We start from the raw sequence: 16,416 nt of genomic DNA, 5'->3' as shown, positions 1-16,416 counted from the left end.
AGTCTATCTGCACCGCCGAGAATGGTTGTGCAGTCCGACTCGGGAGTGACAAGGTATCTGTCTCCTCCCATGTTGACTGAACTGTAAGACTTAAAATTTCATGTGTTAGCCTGACATCTTTGAGCCTCATAGGTTCCCCAAAGGCCTAGCTGTGAGTAGGTCTGCTCCTAACCTATGAAAAAGGATCCCTACCCTACCAGTTCCTATATTAGTTGAACCAACTGCATTTCATCTAGTTCTCAACCTAAAAGACCATGAATTTATTCAAAAAAGCTAATCCATCTTCCAAGGAAAAACCAATGGTAATCCTGTGCTCTTTTAAGCACAAAGCCTGCCTCCCAAATGTAATGCCTGAGAGATATAATGGTGTCTTTTTCCTTTGGCTATGAGTGTATGTGACCAATAAACCGAAGCTGTCCTCATCTGTCTAGTGTCAGGTGTAGGCTATTCAACCATACCCATAACCCTAGAGCTGGAATCCCTCCCTCATCAATGGAATGAATAGGAGGGGACCATAATATACACTGAAAAAAAGGACCAATCTACCAGGAAGATGTAACAATCCTAAATGTGTATGCACCAAACAAAGTCTCAAATACATGAAGCAAAAATGGATAGAGCTGAAAGAAAAGAAAGAAAAATCTACAATTATACTTAGTGACTTCAACATCCTCCTCTCAGCAACTGATAAAACTAGACAGAAAATCAGCAAAGATACAGAAGATTTTAACATAGTCAACCCATCAGAATCTGACACATACAGAACACTATACCCAACAACAGCGGGATAAAACCACAGCACATCTACCAAGGTAGGGCATAAGTAGGTAATAAAGCAAGTCAAAACAAACTTATATAGCTTAAAATCATAAGAGTATGCTATTAAGAACATCTGGTCAAGATGGAGGCATAGATAAACACAGCTTAGCTCCTTGCACAACCACATCAAAATTACAACTAAAATACAGAACCACCATCACTCTGAACCATCAGAAACTGAGCTGAATGAGTGACAACTATGGAATTCAAGAAATCACATCCACCCAGACTGGTATGACGGCAGAGACATGCAATGAGCTGGTCCACATCCACAAGTGGTGGATAAAATTTTGGGAGGGCTATCTCAGGAGTAAGGAGTCCCAGTCCCACACCAGGAACCCCAGCCCAGGGTTCCAGTGCCTGGCTGCAGAAACCAGTGGGGATTGAGTCAGTTGGAAGAAATTTCTGGAGTCCCAAGCAATTCCTCTTTAAAAACCCACACATGGACTAACTCAGACTTACTTCCTCTGAGCTCCAGCACCAGGGGAGCAGCTTGAAAGGCACCAGGGGCATACAGAGAGGAACTAAACAGTTTTTGCCCATTAGAAGTTAGCAGTTCATTTGAAATGACAGAAATGAATTAGAAAATCCTCCATAATGTTCTTGATTTCCTCCTTTTCACCTTGCTTTTATCTCTTCCCCCTACCTCCTCTTTTCCCCTATTTACTGAACATCTATGTATTATGAACTGTTCTAGCCATTAGTATCATGTTCCTGAATACTAATTAATTTTCTTAACCTAGAAATATGCATTCCTAACCTTACCAATAAAAACACTGCTAGGTATTGAAGGAATGAATAATAAATTATTCTGTACATACACATAAAAAAAACACATTTAGAAAACAGAAAATCAAAGAAACCAAAGCTCGTATTTGGGGAAAAAATCAATAAACCTCACTGACAAAGATAAGACAGAGAAAACACAAATCACAAATACCAAGAATGAAACTGTATTATCAAAATAATTGACCCTGCAACAATTCTGAGTATAATATTCAATACCCAACAAACTAGCTTCTTAGAGAAGGCATTTAATGAAACTTTTACTTCCCAATAGACCTTGAAATTCTTTGGAAACCATTCCTGCCAAAATTCAGACAAGATGGAATAGATAACATAAAGTCCTTTAATCAATAAAAAATAAAATTTTTATTTATTATAAGCTTCCAAGCAGGAAAGTTTCACTAGAGAATTGTATCAAGGACTTAAAGAATTCATCCGTATTCTAATAGAAAAAATTGAAACACTTTACAACTCATTTTATGAGGCTGATAATAAAACAGTACCAAAAAACAAACAAACAAAAAAAACCAATATACAGTCTCGTATCTCTTATGAACTTAGATGCAAAATTCTTTAGCAAAACGCTTCAAATAAAATTGAACAACATATAAAGAATTATATGACATGACCAAGTGGAATTCCAAGTATGCAAGGCTGGTTCAATATTCAACAATTAATCATTGTGATCCACTATATCAAAAGTGTAAAGAATAAAATTCATATGATCATATCAATTGACACTGAAAGGCATTTGACAAAATTCAACAACCATTCATGATTTGAAAAAACAAACAAAACTTTTCAGTACACTAGGAATGAAGAGGAACAGAGCAGATAAAAAGCATCTACAGAAACAGCAAACTAACATCCTACATAACAGTGAAAAACTTTAGGGACAAGGCAGGGTTTCCACTCTTAGCCTTAGTCCTAGCTATAACAATAAGAAAAAATATTTCAAGTGTATAGAACTAAAAGACACAGGTCGAAAGGAAAGAACTAATACTGTCCCTGTTTGTAGATAACGACTGTCTGTAGAAAATCCAGGCAATCTACAAAAAAAACCAAAAAAACTAGAACTAATGAGTTCAGCAAAATGAAAAACACAAAAATCAAAATGAAATAAGTATAAATTTATCAAAATATATTCACCATCAATGTGCTGAAAATTATTATAAAATGCTGATGAAAGAAATTGAAGACAAATAAATAGATAGACATACTGTGTTCCTGGATTAGAATATTTAAAATAGTCAAGATTCTTCCCAAATTGATCTATAGGTTTAATGTGACTCCTGTCAATCAGAGCATAGTTCTTTATAGACATAGACAAGCTTATTGTAAATTTATATGCAAAGTCACAGGCCCTAGGATAGATAATCCAATATTTTAAAATAGAATACAGTGAGAGCAATCACTACCCAATATTAATGTTTACTAATAACCGCAAGTAACTAAGGTGGTTGATATTGGTGAAAGAACTAACACATTAAGTGGATGAAAGAAAGAACCCTGCAGTAGACTCAAAGATGGTCAGTTAATCTTTGACAGGTGCAAAAGTAATTCAGTAGAAAGAAAAGTGCTGGAGGAATCATACACCCACAGGCAAAATATAAACCTTGACCTAAACCTCACATAAGAAAAAACAGATTGCAAACAGAAAACAAAAAATCTATTAAGCTTTTAGAAAACATAGAAGAAAATTTCAGAGTCTAGGAATAGGAAATTGTTCTTAGACCTGACACCAACTACACAATCCCTAGAAACAAAGAAGTGATCAATTGGACCTCATCAAAATTAAAAACTTCTGCGCTGTGAAAGGCCCTGTTAAGACAGTGAAAAGAAAAACTGGGAGAAAATATCGGCAAATCATATATATTCAACAACGGAATAAAATATATACAGAACTCCCAATATTCAACAGTACAGTAGTCCCCCTATTTCACGGTTCACTTATTGCGGCCTCACTGTATTGTGGGATTTTTTAAAATATTATATTTATTTATCGCGGAATTTTCGCTATATCGCGGGATTTTGCGGTACTGTATACGTATGTTGCTAAAGTTACATAGGTTTAAGAGTGTAGAATATGTTTAAGAACATAAGTAGTGTTTATAAAAGTGTAGAGAAGGTTAATAAGGGACTGGGAAGGGTTTATAAAGCCTTAAAAATAAATAAATACTAAAATAAATGTAAGGTTCCTACTTCATGGATTTTCACCTATTGCGGCGGTGTCTAGAATGTAATACCCATGATAAGTGAGGGAATACTGTAAAATAAAAAATTATCCAATTAGAAAAGGGACAAAAGACATCCACAGACATTTTAACAGAGAATACATACAAATGGCAAGTAAGCACAAAAAATGGTTTAATATCATTAGCCATCAGGGAAATAAAGAGTGGGGCAAGTGTAGGTTTACAATTGTGAGTACACAAAACAGAGTTTATTCTTGTATTATTATTTATTAATTATTGTGTTACCATATGAATAACAGTAAACCTACTTTTGCCCCACCCAGTATAGCTCCACACCTAACCACCATTAACAGCTCCCAAGGTAGCCTCCTTTCCCTGCCTTTTCTTTCAAGCTGTATTTGAAATACCCAAGTATGTCCTGCTCTCCCCAGAAAGCCTTATTGTGTGAGTCCATATCCTCTTGTGTGTGTGAGAGATCTATTAGTATAATATATCACATCAACAAATCTAACAAGGAAAATACTAACTTAAATGACAAAAAGGCCATAAAAATATATAATTGCTAGGAACAAAACTGTAATTAGAGGTAGTAGAGGTAGAATGTGTTCATGAAGAGAACTACTGTATAAAGGTTTTAATTACTCCTAAATCAATATTTTAGTTAACAGTATACCAGTTAAAAAACAAAATGTCTTGTGATTTACCAAAATGTTTTTTAAGGTTAATTTAGACCACTGCTGACCTATGAACTGGCAAGTAAGAATATGAAATTTGGGACAGTTGTCTAGGGCAACTTAAGTTCAGAATTAAAATGTATATACTTTTTGAAAAAAAGTACAATAAATACAATAAAATTATATTTTATTGATTATGCTACTACAGTTGTTGCAGTTTTCCTCCCTTTGATCCTCTCTATCCCACTCCCCTAAACTACCCCCAACTCCTTCAGGCAATCCCCATACCATTGTTCATGTCCATGGGTCATGCATAAAAGTACCTTGGCTACTCCATTTCCTATATGGTATTTTACATCCCCATGGCTATTCTTAACTACCTTTACTACTTCTTAATCCCCTCACCTTTTCATTCATTCCCCTAAACCCTCTCCCATCAAAACACTCTCTGTATCCATGATTCTGCCTCTGTTCTTGTTTGATTAGTTTGTTTTTTAGATTCAATTATTGACATATATGTATTTATTGCCATTGTATTGTTCATAGTTTTAATTTTCCTTTTCTTAAATAAGTCCCTTTAACATTTCATATAATAATGGTTTGGTGATGATGAACTCTAGTTTTTTTCTTGACTGGGAAATTCTTTATCTGCCCTTCAATTCTAAATGATAGCTTTGCTGGGTAGAACAATCTTGGCTATAAGTCCCTGCTTTTCATGGCTTTGAATACTTCTTGCCAGTCTCTTCTGGCCTGCAAAGTTTCTTTTGGGAACTCCCCTGTAGGTAACTACTTTTCTCTTGTTGCTTTTAAGATTCTCTCTTTATCTTTAACCTTTGGCATTTTAATTATGATGTGTCTTGGAGTGGGCCTCTTTACATCCATCTTGTTTGGGACTCTGTGCTTTGTGGACTTGGATGTCTATTTGCTTCACCAAATTAGGAATGTTTTCTTTCATTATTATTTCAAATAAGTTTTCAATTTCTTGCTCTTTTTTCTTCTTCTGGCACCCAATAATGTAAATATTGGAACGCTTGAAGTTGTCTCAAAAGTTGCTTCAGCTGTCCTTGTTTTTTGGAATATTTTTTCTTCTAGTTGTTCTGATTGGTTGTTTGCTTTCCTATGTTCCAAATCATTGATTTGATTCTCAGCTTCATCCACTCTACTGCTGTTCCCTTATAAATTGTTCTTCATTTCAATTAGTGTATCTTTCATTTCTGATTGGATCTTTCTTATGCTGTTGAGGTCCTCACTAAGTTCCTTGAGCATCCTTATAACCAATGTTTCGAACTGTGCATCTGATAGATTGCTTATCTCCATTTTGTTTAATTCTTTTTCTTGAGTTTTGATCTGTTCTTTTATTTGGGCCATCCATGTTTCTTTGTCTCATTCTGGCAGCCTCCCTGTGTTTGTTTCTATGTATTAGGTAGAGCTGCTATGACTCCCTGTCTTGGTAGCATGGCCTACCAAGTGGTCCAGTGGCACAACCTCCCCTATCACTCAAGCTGGGTACTCAGGGTACACCCTTCGTGTGAGCTGAGGATACCTTCCTCTTATAGTTGAGCCTTCAACTGCTGTTGGTAGGTCAATGGGAGGGACTTCCCCAGACCAGTCAGCTGCAAGGACTGGCTGTGACCACTCACCACTAACCTCCACTGTGCAGGGGCAGAGTGGTGGTGCTCTGATGTGATCTGTAGCTGTCCACTGGATGCACAGGCTCTCGGGTTTCCTGGGTGGTATAGGCCAAGGTCAGCCCCCACCTATGTTATGCCCGGGAGCCTACTTGCAAGAGCTATAAAGCAATCTGAGAAGGTTGCTACTTGTTCTGGGCTTGGAGATACTCAGGCATGGCTGAACTGTGAATCTAGGCTGCATACTGTAGTGCCAGGCCGAGGGCCATTTAGCAAGAGGTTTGAGAGGCCTGGAACTCACTGAAGCTGGCTGTTGCTTGTTTGAGAGGATTTAGGAAGTTGTGAAGGGCGAGCCAAGACCTACCATTCATTTGGAAAAGCAGCTTAGTGTGCCAATAAGATGGGTGGGGTGTCTCAGGGGATCTCTAGGGTGGGGCAAACAGTGTTAGCCAGGTTGATTGAGTCTCAGACATAGTACCGGACTTTTGGCTCTGTGGGGGAAGGTTCAGAAAGGGGACAATGGCCTCTTCCGCCTTTCTGTCTGGGAAAAAGTTATCCCCCAGTTCTCACTTTGATGCCAGACACTTCAGTTCCTCTCTGTATGCCCCTGGTGCCTTTCAAGCTGCTCCCCTGGTGCTGGAGCTCAGAGGGAATGAGTCTGAGTAAGTTTCTGTGTGGGTTTTTTAAGAGGAATTGCCTGGGACTCCAGAAGTTTCTTCCACCAACTCAATCCTTACTGGTGTTTTCAACCAGGACTTATGGGGACTTATCTTTCTGGCACTGGAACCCTGGGCTGGTGGGCCTGATGTGGGGCTGGGACTCTTCACCCTCTGTATATCCTTCCCAAAGTTTTATTCATCACATATGGGTGTAGGACTAGTCCATTCTGTGTCTCTGCCGTCATACCAGTCTGGGTGGATGTGGTTTCTTTCATTCTGTAGTTGTCGGACTTCTACTTGATTTCTGATGGTTCTGGGTGATGGCTCTTCTGTATTTTAGTTGCACTTTTGATGGCTGTGCAAGGAGGTGAGCCATGTTTACCTATGCGGCCATCCTGACCAAGAAGTAATTCCATTTCAAAATATCTGCTCTACAAATATATTCCCAAAAATTATTAAGGCTATTCACTGTGACTTTATTTGTAAGAATAAAAAACTGAACAAAAATTGAATAACAGTTAATAGTTAAATAAATGATGGCACATCAACACAATATACAGCCATTAAAGAGTGGGGTTGCTCCAAATACATGACAAAGAAGGGTGTCTATGTCACAATTCTCACTTATATAAATCTGTATAATAAAAATTAAAAATGTAATCCAAGAGTTATATCAAGGTGGTCCAGTGTAGAGTTATTTATAATATGGGCAATGTAACTTGTTTATATGCCAAACAATAATACTATGAATTATAATACTTAAATCATAAACAAAATCTTCAAAAACTTTTAAAGATTATATAAAATATGGCAACTAGAGATATATATATATATATACACATATATATCTATATAAAATTTTAAATGACTCAAAACGATAACAAAAGATATTTTTACAGGTGGTAGAGATTATGGTATGATATTAACTTTTTATTCTATATGTTTTATAATACATACTACCTTTACCATTAAAAAGGAGATATGTTATTTGAGTATATTTTTCACACCCACAAAAAAAACTACTTTTAACAAATACATAATAAAATTTATGAACTTTCCCACTTTTCTTCACAGTTCATATCTAATAAGTCATTTAACCAGGGGGAGAAAATAAAGTCACCATAACAGAAAGAACCAGAATATTACCCATAACTCTTATCAGTGTTTCTAAAAGCATTTCACAATTATTATTTTCTACCATTAAATATATGGAAGAAAATAAAGAGAAGGCAGTCTTCTCTGAAGAATAAAGCCCTTTACTTACCATCTCCTGCTAAGATCTTGGCTGCATCTTTATCCTCTTCCCATTTCCCAGTCACGAAGCAATCTCTGATACTGTTCATAACCTTACACAGAAACATCAGCACTTAATTAAAGTATATAGGGAAAGTCCTATCAGCCTTCTGACCTCATTAGTCAACAGATATTTACTAATTCTACTGATTTTCAAAGTTTTTTTAGGGTACTTAAGGCAATGCAGTTAAACATTATTTTTTGAACGTTGGTCTCTATTTGCTACTCCAGACTTTACTGTGACTGTTTGAAAACAATTCCTTTGATCAATGATAACATTCTGACAAAGACAGAATGTCTTATATGAGCTTAGCAGCGTAAAGACTATTGATGAGGTTCTCAGTCTCAGATATGCCAGGTCATGTAGTATACACATGTAGTGGATGTTTGGTGCACCTCTCAAATATAGAATAAAACCTTGTAAAAACCCTCCATTTCAGTCTGTTTCATGGGGAGCCTGGCATAAGACAGCACATGTCATTCACTGCCAACACCTCAAAACCACACTTATGGAAATCTTACATAGGTTTGAACTTTCACCTGAATCATATTTTGGTTATGAATCATGTTTTTCATACACAACCGCACTTTCAAAGAGTAGCCTCGAGCCTAGCATGATTATAATGAATGCAAAAGCAAACTTGTTCAGTTACTTATTCCTTTATGCCTGCAATTACTCGCTAAGCATTTACTGAACATATCTATTTTATGCCAAGAAGCTCTGTAGATAAACTGTTTCCAGATGATCTTTATTTCACTAAGCTTAATTATTTACTTAGGGAAACCAAAGACCAAACAAATTTGAAAAACTAAAAATACATAAAGAACCTCCATTAAAAGCTCCCAATAAGCTAGGAATAGAAGAAAACTTCCTTAACATCATCAAGGACATCCATTTAAAAACCCACAGTTAGCATAATATTTAATGCTGAAAGACTGAGAGCTTTCCCTGTAAGATCAGGGATGTCTGCTCTTACTTCTTCTCAACATTGTACTGGATGTTTTAGCCAGGGCAATTAGGCAAGAAAATAAAGGACATCCTGTTTAGAAAGAAATACTGTCTCTATTCACAGATAATATAACTTGGTAAAGAGCAAATCCTAAGGAATCCACTGAAAAACTATCAGAACTTATAAATGAGTTCAGCAAGGTTGTAAAATACTAGATTAATATAGAACAATAAATTTTATTTCTATACATTGGCAATGAGCAATCCAAAAATGAAAATGAGAAAAGTTCCTTTTATAATAGAATCAAAAGGAGTAAGATACGAGGAATAAATTCAACAAAAGTACAAAGCTTATACTCTGACAGACATTCTTGAAAGACATTTTAGATCCAAATAATTGGAAAGACATCCCATGTTAATGGATCAAAAGACTTAATATTGTTAACATAGCAATACTATACAAAGTTATATACAGATTCAATGCAATCCCTATCAGAATCACAGCTAGCTTTGTAGAAATGGAAAAGCTGGTCCTAAAATATGGAGAACCCAAGAGATCCAGAATAGGTGAAACGATCTTGAAAAAGAACAAAGTTGGAAGAGTCACGCTTTGTGATTTCAAAACTTACTATCAAATGACGGTAACCAAAACAGGATTGTGCTGGCATAGACATATAGATAGATAAAATACAATTAAGAGTCCATAAGTAAATCCACATATCTATGATCAAATGATTTTTATGCCAGGGTGCCAAGACAAGGCAATGGGAAAGGAATAGTTTTTTCTTTCCTATTTTTTCCAGTTCAAACTAGTTCATTAGAAATTTAAGATGTTAAATGTAGTCCACAACAGGTTACCAAAAAGAATATTCAAGAGAAATGAAACCATATACCCACACAAAAATTTGTCCACAAGGAAACAACCCAAATGTCCATCAACTGATTAATGGATAAATAAAATATGGTATATCCATACAATGGAATATAATTTAGTAATAACAAACAATGGCATTCTTAAACCTTGAAAGCATTATGCTAAATCAAAGCCACTCCCAAAAAACTACGTATTATATGTTTCCATTTTGTGAAATGTCTAGAATAGGCATATCCAGAGACAAAAAGTAAACTACTGATTGCTAGGGGATGGGGAAAAGACAAATGGGAAATAAATGTTAATGAGCATGGGATTTTTTCAGAAGCTATTGAAAAATATTCTCAATAGGTGGTGGTGGTTTCACCACATGTCAGAATACTAAAAAACAATGAACTATATACACTTTCAATGAGTTAATTCTGTGGTATGTGAAACATGTTTTAATAAAGTTATTTTTAAAAATCTAGACCATCATCCTGATATGCCAAGGTTGCAGGCTAGATCCCTAGGTCAGGGCCCACATAAGAAGCAACCAACAAATGCACAAACAAGTGGAACAACAAATCAATGTTTCTATATGTGTGTCTCTCAAAAAGAAAGAAAGTGAGAGAGAGAGGGAAGGAGGGAGGAAGGGAGAAAGGAAAGAAGGAAGGGAAAAAGGATGGATCCAGCCCTAAATAGAGAAGAGTACAGAAGGTAAAAAAAGTTGCATGGTAAAAGTGTTTCAAGCTCAGGATCAATGGTTTCAAATAGTTCCCAAATCTATCTAACAGGAGTTTCAAGAGAGAACTTAGAGAATGGAAGTAAGATATAAAACTTCTAAGAGCTGAATAAATTGATAATACAGTCTCGAAATTCAAAGAGCTGAGTACCAAGCAGAATGTACTGAGGAACAGTCTTTTCAACAAACAGTGCTAGGACAACTAGATCTCCACATGCAAAAGAATAAAGTTGGATTCATCTCACACCAAATACAAAAATTAACTCAAAATGAACTGAAGATCTTAATATGAGAGCTAAATTATAAAACTCTTAGGAGTAAATCTTCATGATCTTGGATTTGGAAATGGTTTCTCGAATATGATACCAAACACATAAACATCAAAAATATAGACAGACTGGGAATTCATTAAAATTTAAAACTTTGTGCTTCAAAGGGCACAGAAAAAAAGACAACCTAAAGAATGGGGAAAATAATTGTAAATCATATATTTGATAAGAAATTCTTTCCTGAATATATAAACTACTTTTACAACTCAATGATAAAAAGACAAATAATCCAATTTTTAAAATGGACAAGTGGGATAAATAGACATTTCTTCAAATAATACATACAAATGGCCTCTAAGTACATGAGAAGTTGCCTGACATCACTAGCCATCAGGGAAAGGCAAATCAAAACCACCATAAGACACTACTCACACCACTCAGGTGGTGATAATAATAATAACAATAATTTAAAAAACAGATAATAAGTGTTAGGATGTGGGAAATCAGAAGCCACTTTTCAAGAGAAATGGGAGAACATATGAGGAAAAAGAACTTTAACTGTTTTAGTAATCATATTAATAGTAACATGTAATGCTGACACTGTTTTATATATAATGTATAATATAAAGCAAATGAGTAATTACAGTATATAGTTTTCTAATATCACCAAACAGAGTAATTTCTCCAGTGGAAAACCAGAGTTACAAATGTCAGATAGAAGAGGTTAAAGGAAAACCCTGTAGTTCTGAATAAGAATTGAAAATAAATATGTATATAAATCCTTTTAAATTTGGTTACTGAAATGGCCTAGAAACAATGACCAACCTATAGCAACGAATATTCCTATGCCTAGCTTGTGATGCTGAAATACCATTCTGTACTGAAAAAAATCATGACATTTCAATGCTGCTTCTATGTCTGGTATCAGAAACATGACAAGGTGATGTTGGCATACCTTATCATATCAGACAGCAACAAAGCACTCAAGGACCAGTAGGATCATGTCAAAAGAACACAGGGACCAATGTGAAGACTCCTACTGGCCACAGATGAAATAAATCTGAGCATCAATAAGGATAACAAATGCAGTGGAAGGAAACAGTCAACTATATTTAAATTTGAGAGCTCAAAATGATACTTAAAAAAAAAAAGAAGTCACTTTTGGAGAATTATTCTGAAAACTGATAAGAAGAACCAAGCATTTATCCTGCCTACATGGAACTGGGCAACCAAACAGTAGATGAAGGGAAGTTTCCCTTTACAGAAGTATTCTAGTTAATAAACACTAGAGAAATCTGAACAGAATATCACCATTTTATATCCTTATACATTAATGGATCTATGCACTGAGATCAACGGTTTTTAGTATCACAAGATGACTTTTTGTGCCTCCTAATGAAAAAACACCACCACCTAGGAAGCAGTCTTGCTGAAAATAAAAATCAAATATAAATCCAATCAACTTTCTAGATGTGCTGTCCATAGGGTAGTACATCTAATTGATTAAGATTAAATAAAACTTAAAATTAAAAATTTAGTTCTTCTGTCTCAACAGACATTTAAAGTACTAAACAGGCAAAATAGCCACACTGGACAGCTCATATATAGATTATTTTCATCATCACAGAGTTCTAGGAAATATAGAGGACAGAGGAGTCTGATAAACTGCACAAAGGACTGCAATGGAATCCATGAAGTCCAGAATATGAAAAACTACACACCATATTCTTGGTTCCTTAAACATTAAATGTAAGGGTGGTGGGAGCAAATGGCAGAGGAAAAAAAATTGTATATTTAAAGATTAAAAGGCACAGTGAAAAACCAAGACACCAAAAACCAGTAAAAGTAAACTATGATGTTTAATGATGTAAACTTGGAGAATAAAATTACTGTATAAAGAAAAAAATGATTACCAGAGTCATGGTTCCTTCTGCAGGGACAGAAAGGACTGTGATTAGGATGGACATATGGTGCTTACAAGGGTGCTCACCTAGTAATCCATTAAATTAAACAACTGTTTTAAGTGGTCTTCTAAAATCTGTATTAAATTTTACCATAAAAATGGTTGCATAAAATCTCATAAAGTACCTAAGTGCTATTCAGTAAATTAAAATAGCTAATGTGATAATGACTGAACCTCTCTGAGGAGTGACATTTAAGCTAAACTGAATTGATGGAAAGAAGCCAGTTTGGGAAGATCAGAAGAACATACTAGAAGAGAAAATAGAGAGGCAATAGGTGTGAAATGGGATTAAACCTGGTATGTTAGAATTAAATAAATTCCAGTATTACTAAAGAGTGGTGAGCAAGGAAAATTTACCACCGATGTTATATATCTGTTTAGAAATGGCATAAGTTATATTAACTCAGGGACACTGGATTTATTCTAATTATAAAACAAAATATTTTACATCTATAAAATTTATGTGCAATGCTTCAAAAACTACCACACTAAAAGCTGAACATTTTTCTTTTCTCCATGACACATGCACATGGTCTGACTAAACTCAGAACATGTTATTGCTTAGAATATATAAGAGATCCACTTCAATATCTGGGAAAATATCCTGTTATAAAATAACAGGTAGGCAGTATTAAAATCACATGATCTTCTTTTAGAACAATTCTCTAATTCTCTCATAAATCAAACATAATATTCGTATTAGCCTTACCTCCTCTAAATCCCAATCATGAGGCACCTCCAAGTGAAATCTGGAGCAGTCCAAAGAGTCAGCCTTGTGCTTACACTCTCTGGTAGGCTGGGCGACATGAAACAAGCCTCCAAGCTCTTCCCTGGTATCACCATCTTCTTTTTCATCATCCTCTGTCACTAAGGAGACCACATGATGGAAGAGAGGACTTGGGACTGAGAGTCCCTCTTCAAGGTGCCCCTGAACACATTAGTCAGAGGAAGCCAGGGAACTACTGCTTACCATTTCTGGAAGAATTCTGCCTTCCTGCAAGGCAGCAGCAAATAGTCCATTGGGGAGGGAGAAAATAGAGGCTAGGGAAGGGAAGGGACGTTTACAGGTAGAACTTTCAATTATCATAAAGAGTTTCTCTGCAAGAATTGTTGAGTCCCTAATCACTAAGAGCACTTAAGCAAAAGCCAAATGGAAATCAGTACACACCAACCCCGATTCGATGTTCCTAGCTCACGTATATTCCTTTGGCCTTGTTCTAATCATGTAATAATTGGGGACCACAATATAAAGTTCACCACTTTATATTTTCTTGGCACTAAATTCTACAAAAAAAGTATCACGAAGAACTTTGTATAGAGGGTATAAATTGACATAATGAGGAGTATTCTCATCAAAAATTTTATGGCAAACCCACAAATCTGTTTTATGACTAATTTATGGTTCTCATGAAGTGATGATTAAAAACATCTGTCAAATACAACTATGACAGTCAGAAATATCTTATGGTTATCACAAGTACCACTCAAACCTCTAACCAATTTCCTCATTGCACTTTCAGAAAACCATCTAAGAATTTATAATGGTTCTAAATCTGAACCAGAGCTCTTTTACCTGTACCATGAATAAGCTTTTGAAGATTTGGAGTTGCTTGCTGCCGCCTCAGAAAGGCCTCAGCTGCCTTCCTGGAAAGGTCTTCCTTCCACTTGAAGGCACCTGAATGGACCAACATCAATTAAGTCTATTTATCTGATCTCTGCTTCAAGTTCACTGATGATTCATCCTGAAATTCTTTGAATAGATAACAAAATATCCAAAACAGCAGACCCCCAAGTTAGACATTATATTTGTAAAACATTTCAGTGCCATTTATAATCACAGTTAAATTAAATTTACATACCTGAAGTTTCTGTGGAATCATTGTTTTCTTCCTTGTAATCTTCTTCCCCTCTGAGTAAATATTCTACATCACTGGTCTCAATTAAGTTCTCTGACCCCAGTTTCTGACCACTGACCACTTGAGAAAATTTTGGAAACTTTTTTCTAATAATCTCTTCCTTTTCTGAATCCTTTCCCTCTGTACTGAGAGAGGAACTTTCTTCAGATACATCTTCAAATGCAAATGCCTCTTCAGCTGTGCAATGACCTGAATCTGAAATAGTGAAGGTTAGTTTTTTCATTGTCTTCTCCAGATTCAAACTGTCAATCAAAGCATTACTTGGTAAAAGACCTGGTTTACTGCCTTTTTCTATAGACTTAGATTCTAAAATATCCTCTCCTTCTGCAGAAGGACCCTCTTCTTCACTGCTTTCATCAGCTTCTTCTACTTCTCCTTCATCCTCTGTGCTCCTCTCAAGGTCATCATCACTGTCAGCAAATGCTGGCACATCTATCTGAATGTCTTCTTTCATCTCCTCAAGTCTTGGCCGTTTTACAACCTTTTCAGCTATGTATACTTTACCAGTCATTTCAGCATCTTCTTCCTCTTCTGTTTCATCACTAGGGCTATTTTTCAATCTGTCACCTTCAGATATTTCTTCATCATCTTCAATATCACTACCTCCAGACTCATCTTCATCACCTACAAAAATTGCTTTCCGACGAACTCGACCAGTTTTCACATCCATCTGCTTTTCCTCTCTTGGCATCTGTAGCCTAGATTACCAAGTAAAGCAAAATAATTCAATTTGTATAATGATCTGCTAATCTAGAAGTGGCAGGTCAATAACTATGCTAAGAAGTAGAAAATAATGTCAAGGAATTGTTTTAAATAACAGCACAGAAAGGAACGATCTGATAAATACTAGAATAGTTAATAAGCAAATTCATGCACATTTCCCTAACAAAACTCTTCCAATAAAGTTACAGAAAGAATAGAGATAACCTTAAAAAAAAAAAAAAAAGAAGAGACTAATTTTAGGGACAAACTTGTCAAAATGGAAATGAGTGTTTAACAGATTTTTTTAGAAAACTAATCATTTCCAAGCTTGAAACAGATCTTCCTCACAAAAAAGGCTAACTCCAGGTTCAAGACAGGGAAAGTACAAAGTAAGCCTGGAAGTGCTCGAAGAGCAAAAGAAACATGCCAGAAGGATATTACAAGGCCACTGTAATCAAAACAGTCTGCTCCTGGCATAAGAACAGGCACATAGATCAATGGAACAGAACAGAGAGCCCAGAAATAAACCCAGGTCTCTATGGTCAATTAATATTTGACAAAGGGGGCAGGAGCATAAAATGGAGTAAAATAGCCTCCTCAACAACTGGTCTTGGGAAATCTAAACAGGTATATGCAAAAAAATGAAACTAGATCATTAACTTACACCATACACCAAAATAAACTCAAGATGGATAAGAATTAAATGTAACCCATGAAACCATAAAAGTCACAGAGGAAAACCTAGGCAGTAAAATTTCATATATCCCATGCAGCAATATTTTCGCTGATATATCTTCTAGGGCAAGGGAAATAAAGAAAAGAATAAACAAATGAAACTACATCAAACTAAAAAGCTTCTGCATGGCTAAAGAAAACATTAGCAAAATGAAAAGGGAACCACCCATACGGGAAAGCATATTTGCCAATGATACCGCTGACAACCATTTGATCTCCAAAATATATAAGGA

General features: G+C 35.7%; 1 protein-coding gene across 1 annotated transcript in view; it reads right to left on the bottom strand.

Annotated features, from left to right (window-relative positions):
- The window catches only part of BMS1 (BMS1 ribosome biogenesis factor), a 64,393-nt gene that overhangs the window by 29,076 nt on the left and 18,901 nt on the right, over positions 1-16,416 (bottom strand). The window contains exons 10-13 of the mRNA XM_090277832.1: positions 14,690-15,444; positions 14,404-14,505; positions 13,540-13,697; positions 8,026-8,107 (exon numbers count right to left, since the gene is read on the bottom strand). Coding sequence (XP_090133958.1) covers positions 8,026-8,107; positions 13,540-13,697; positions 14,404-14,505; positions 14,690-15,444 — 1,097 coding nt within the window. The remainder of the gene's footprint in view (positions 1-8,025; positions 8,108-13,539; positions 13,698-14,403; positions 14,506-14,689; positions 15,445-16,416) is intronic.

The sequence above is a fragment of the Furipterus horrens genome, unplaced genomic scaffold (genome assembly GCF_987537825.1).
Source record: "Furipterus horrens unplaced genomic scaffold, mFurHor1.1.pri manual_scaffold_5, whole genome shotgun sequence".
Classification (NCBI taxonomy): domain Eukaryota; kingdom Metazoa; phylum Chordata; class Mammalia; order Chiroptera; family Furipteridae; genus Furipterus; species Furipterus horrens.
Note: the sequence above shows the minus strand (reverse complement) of the source record. Positions and strands in the feature narration are given on the sequence as shown.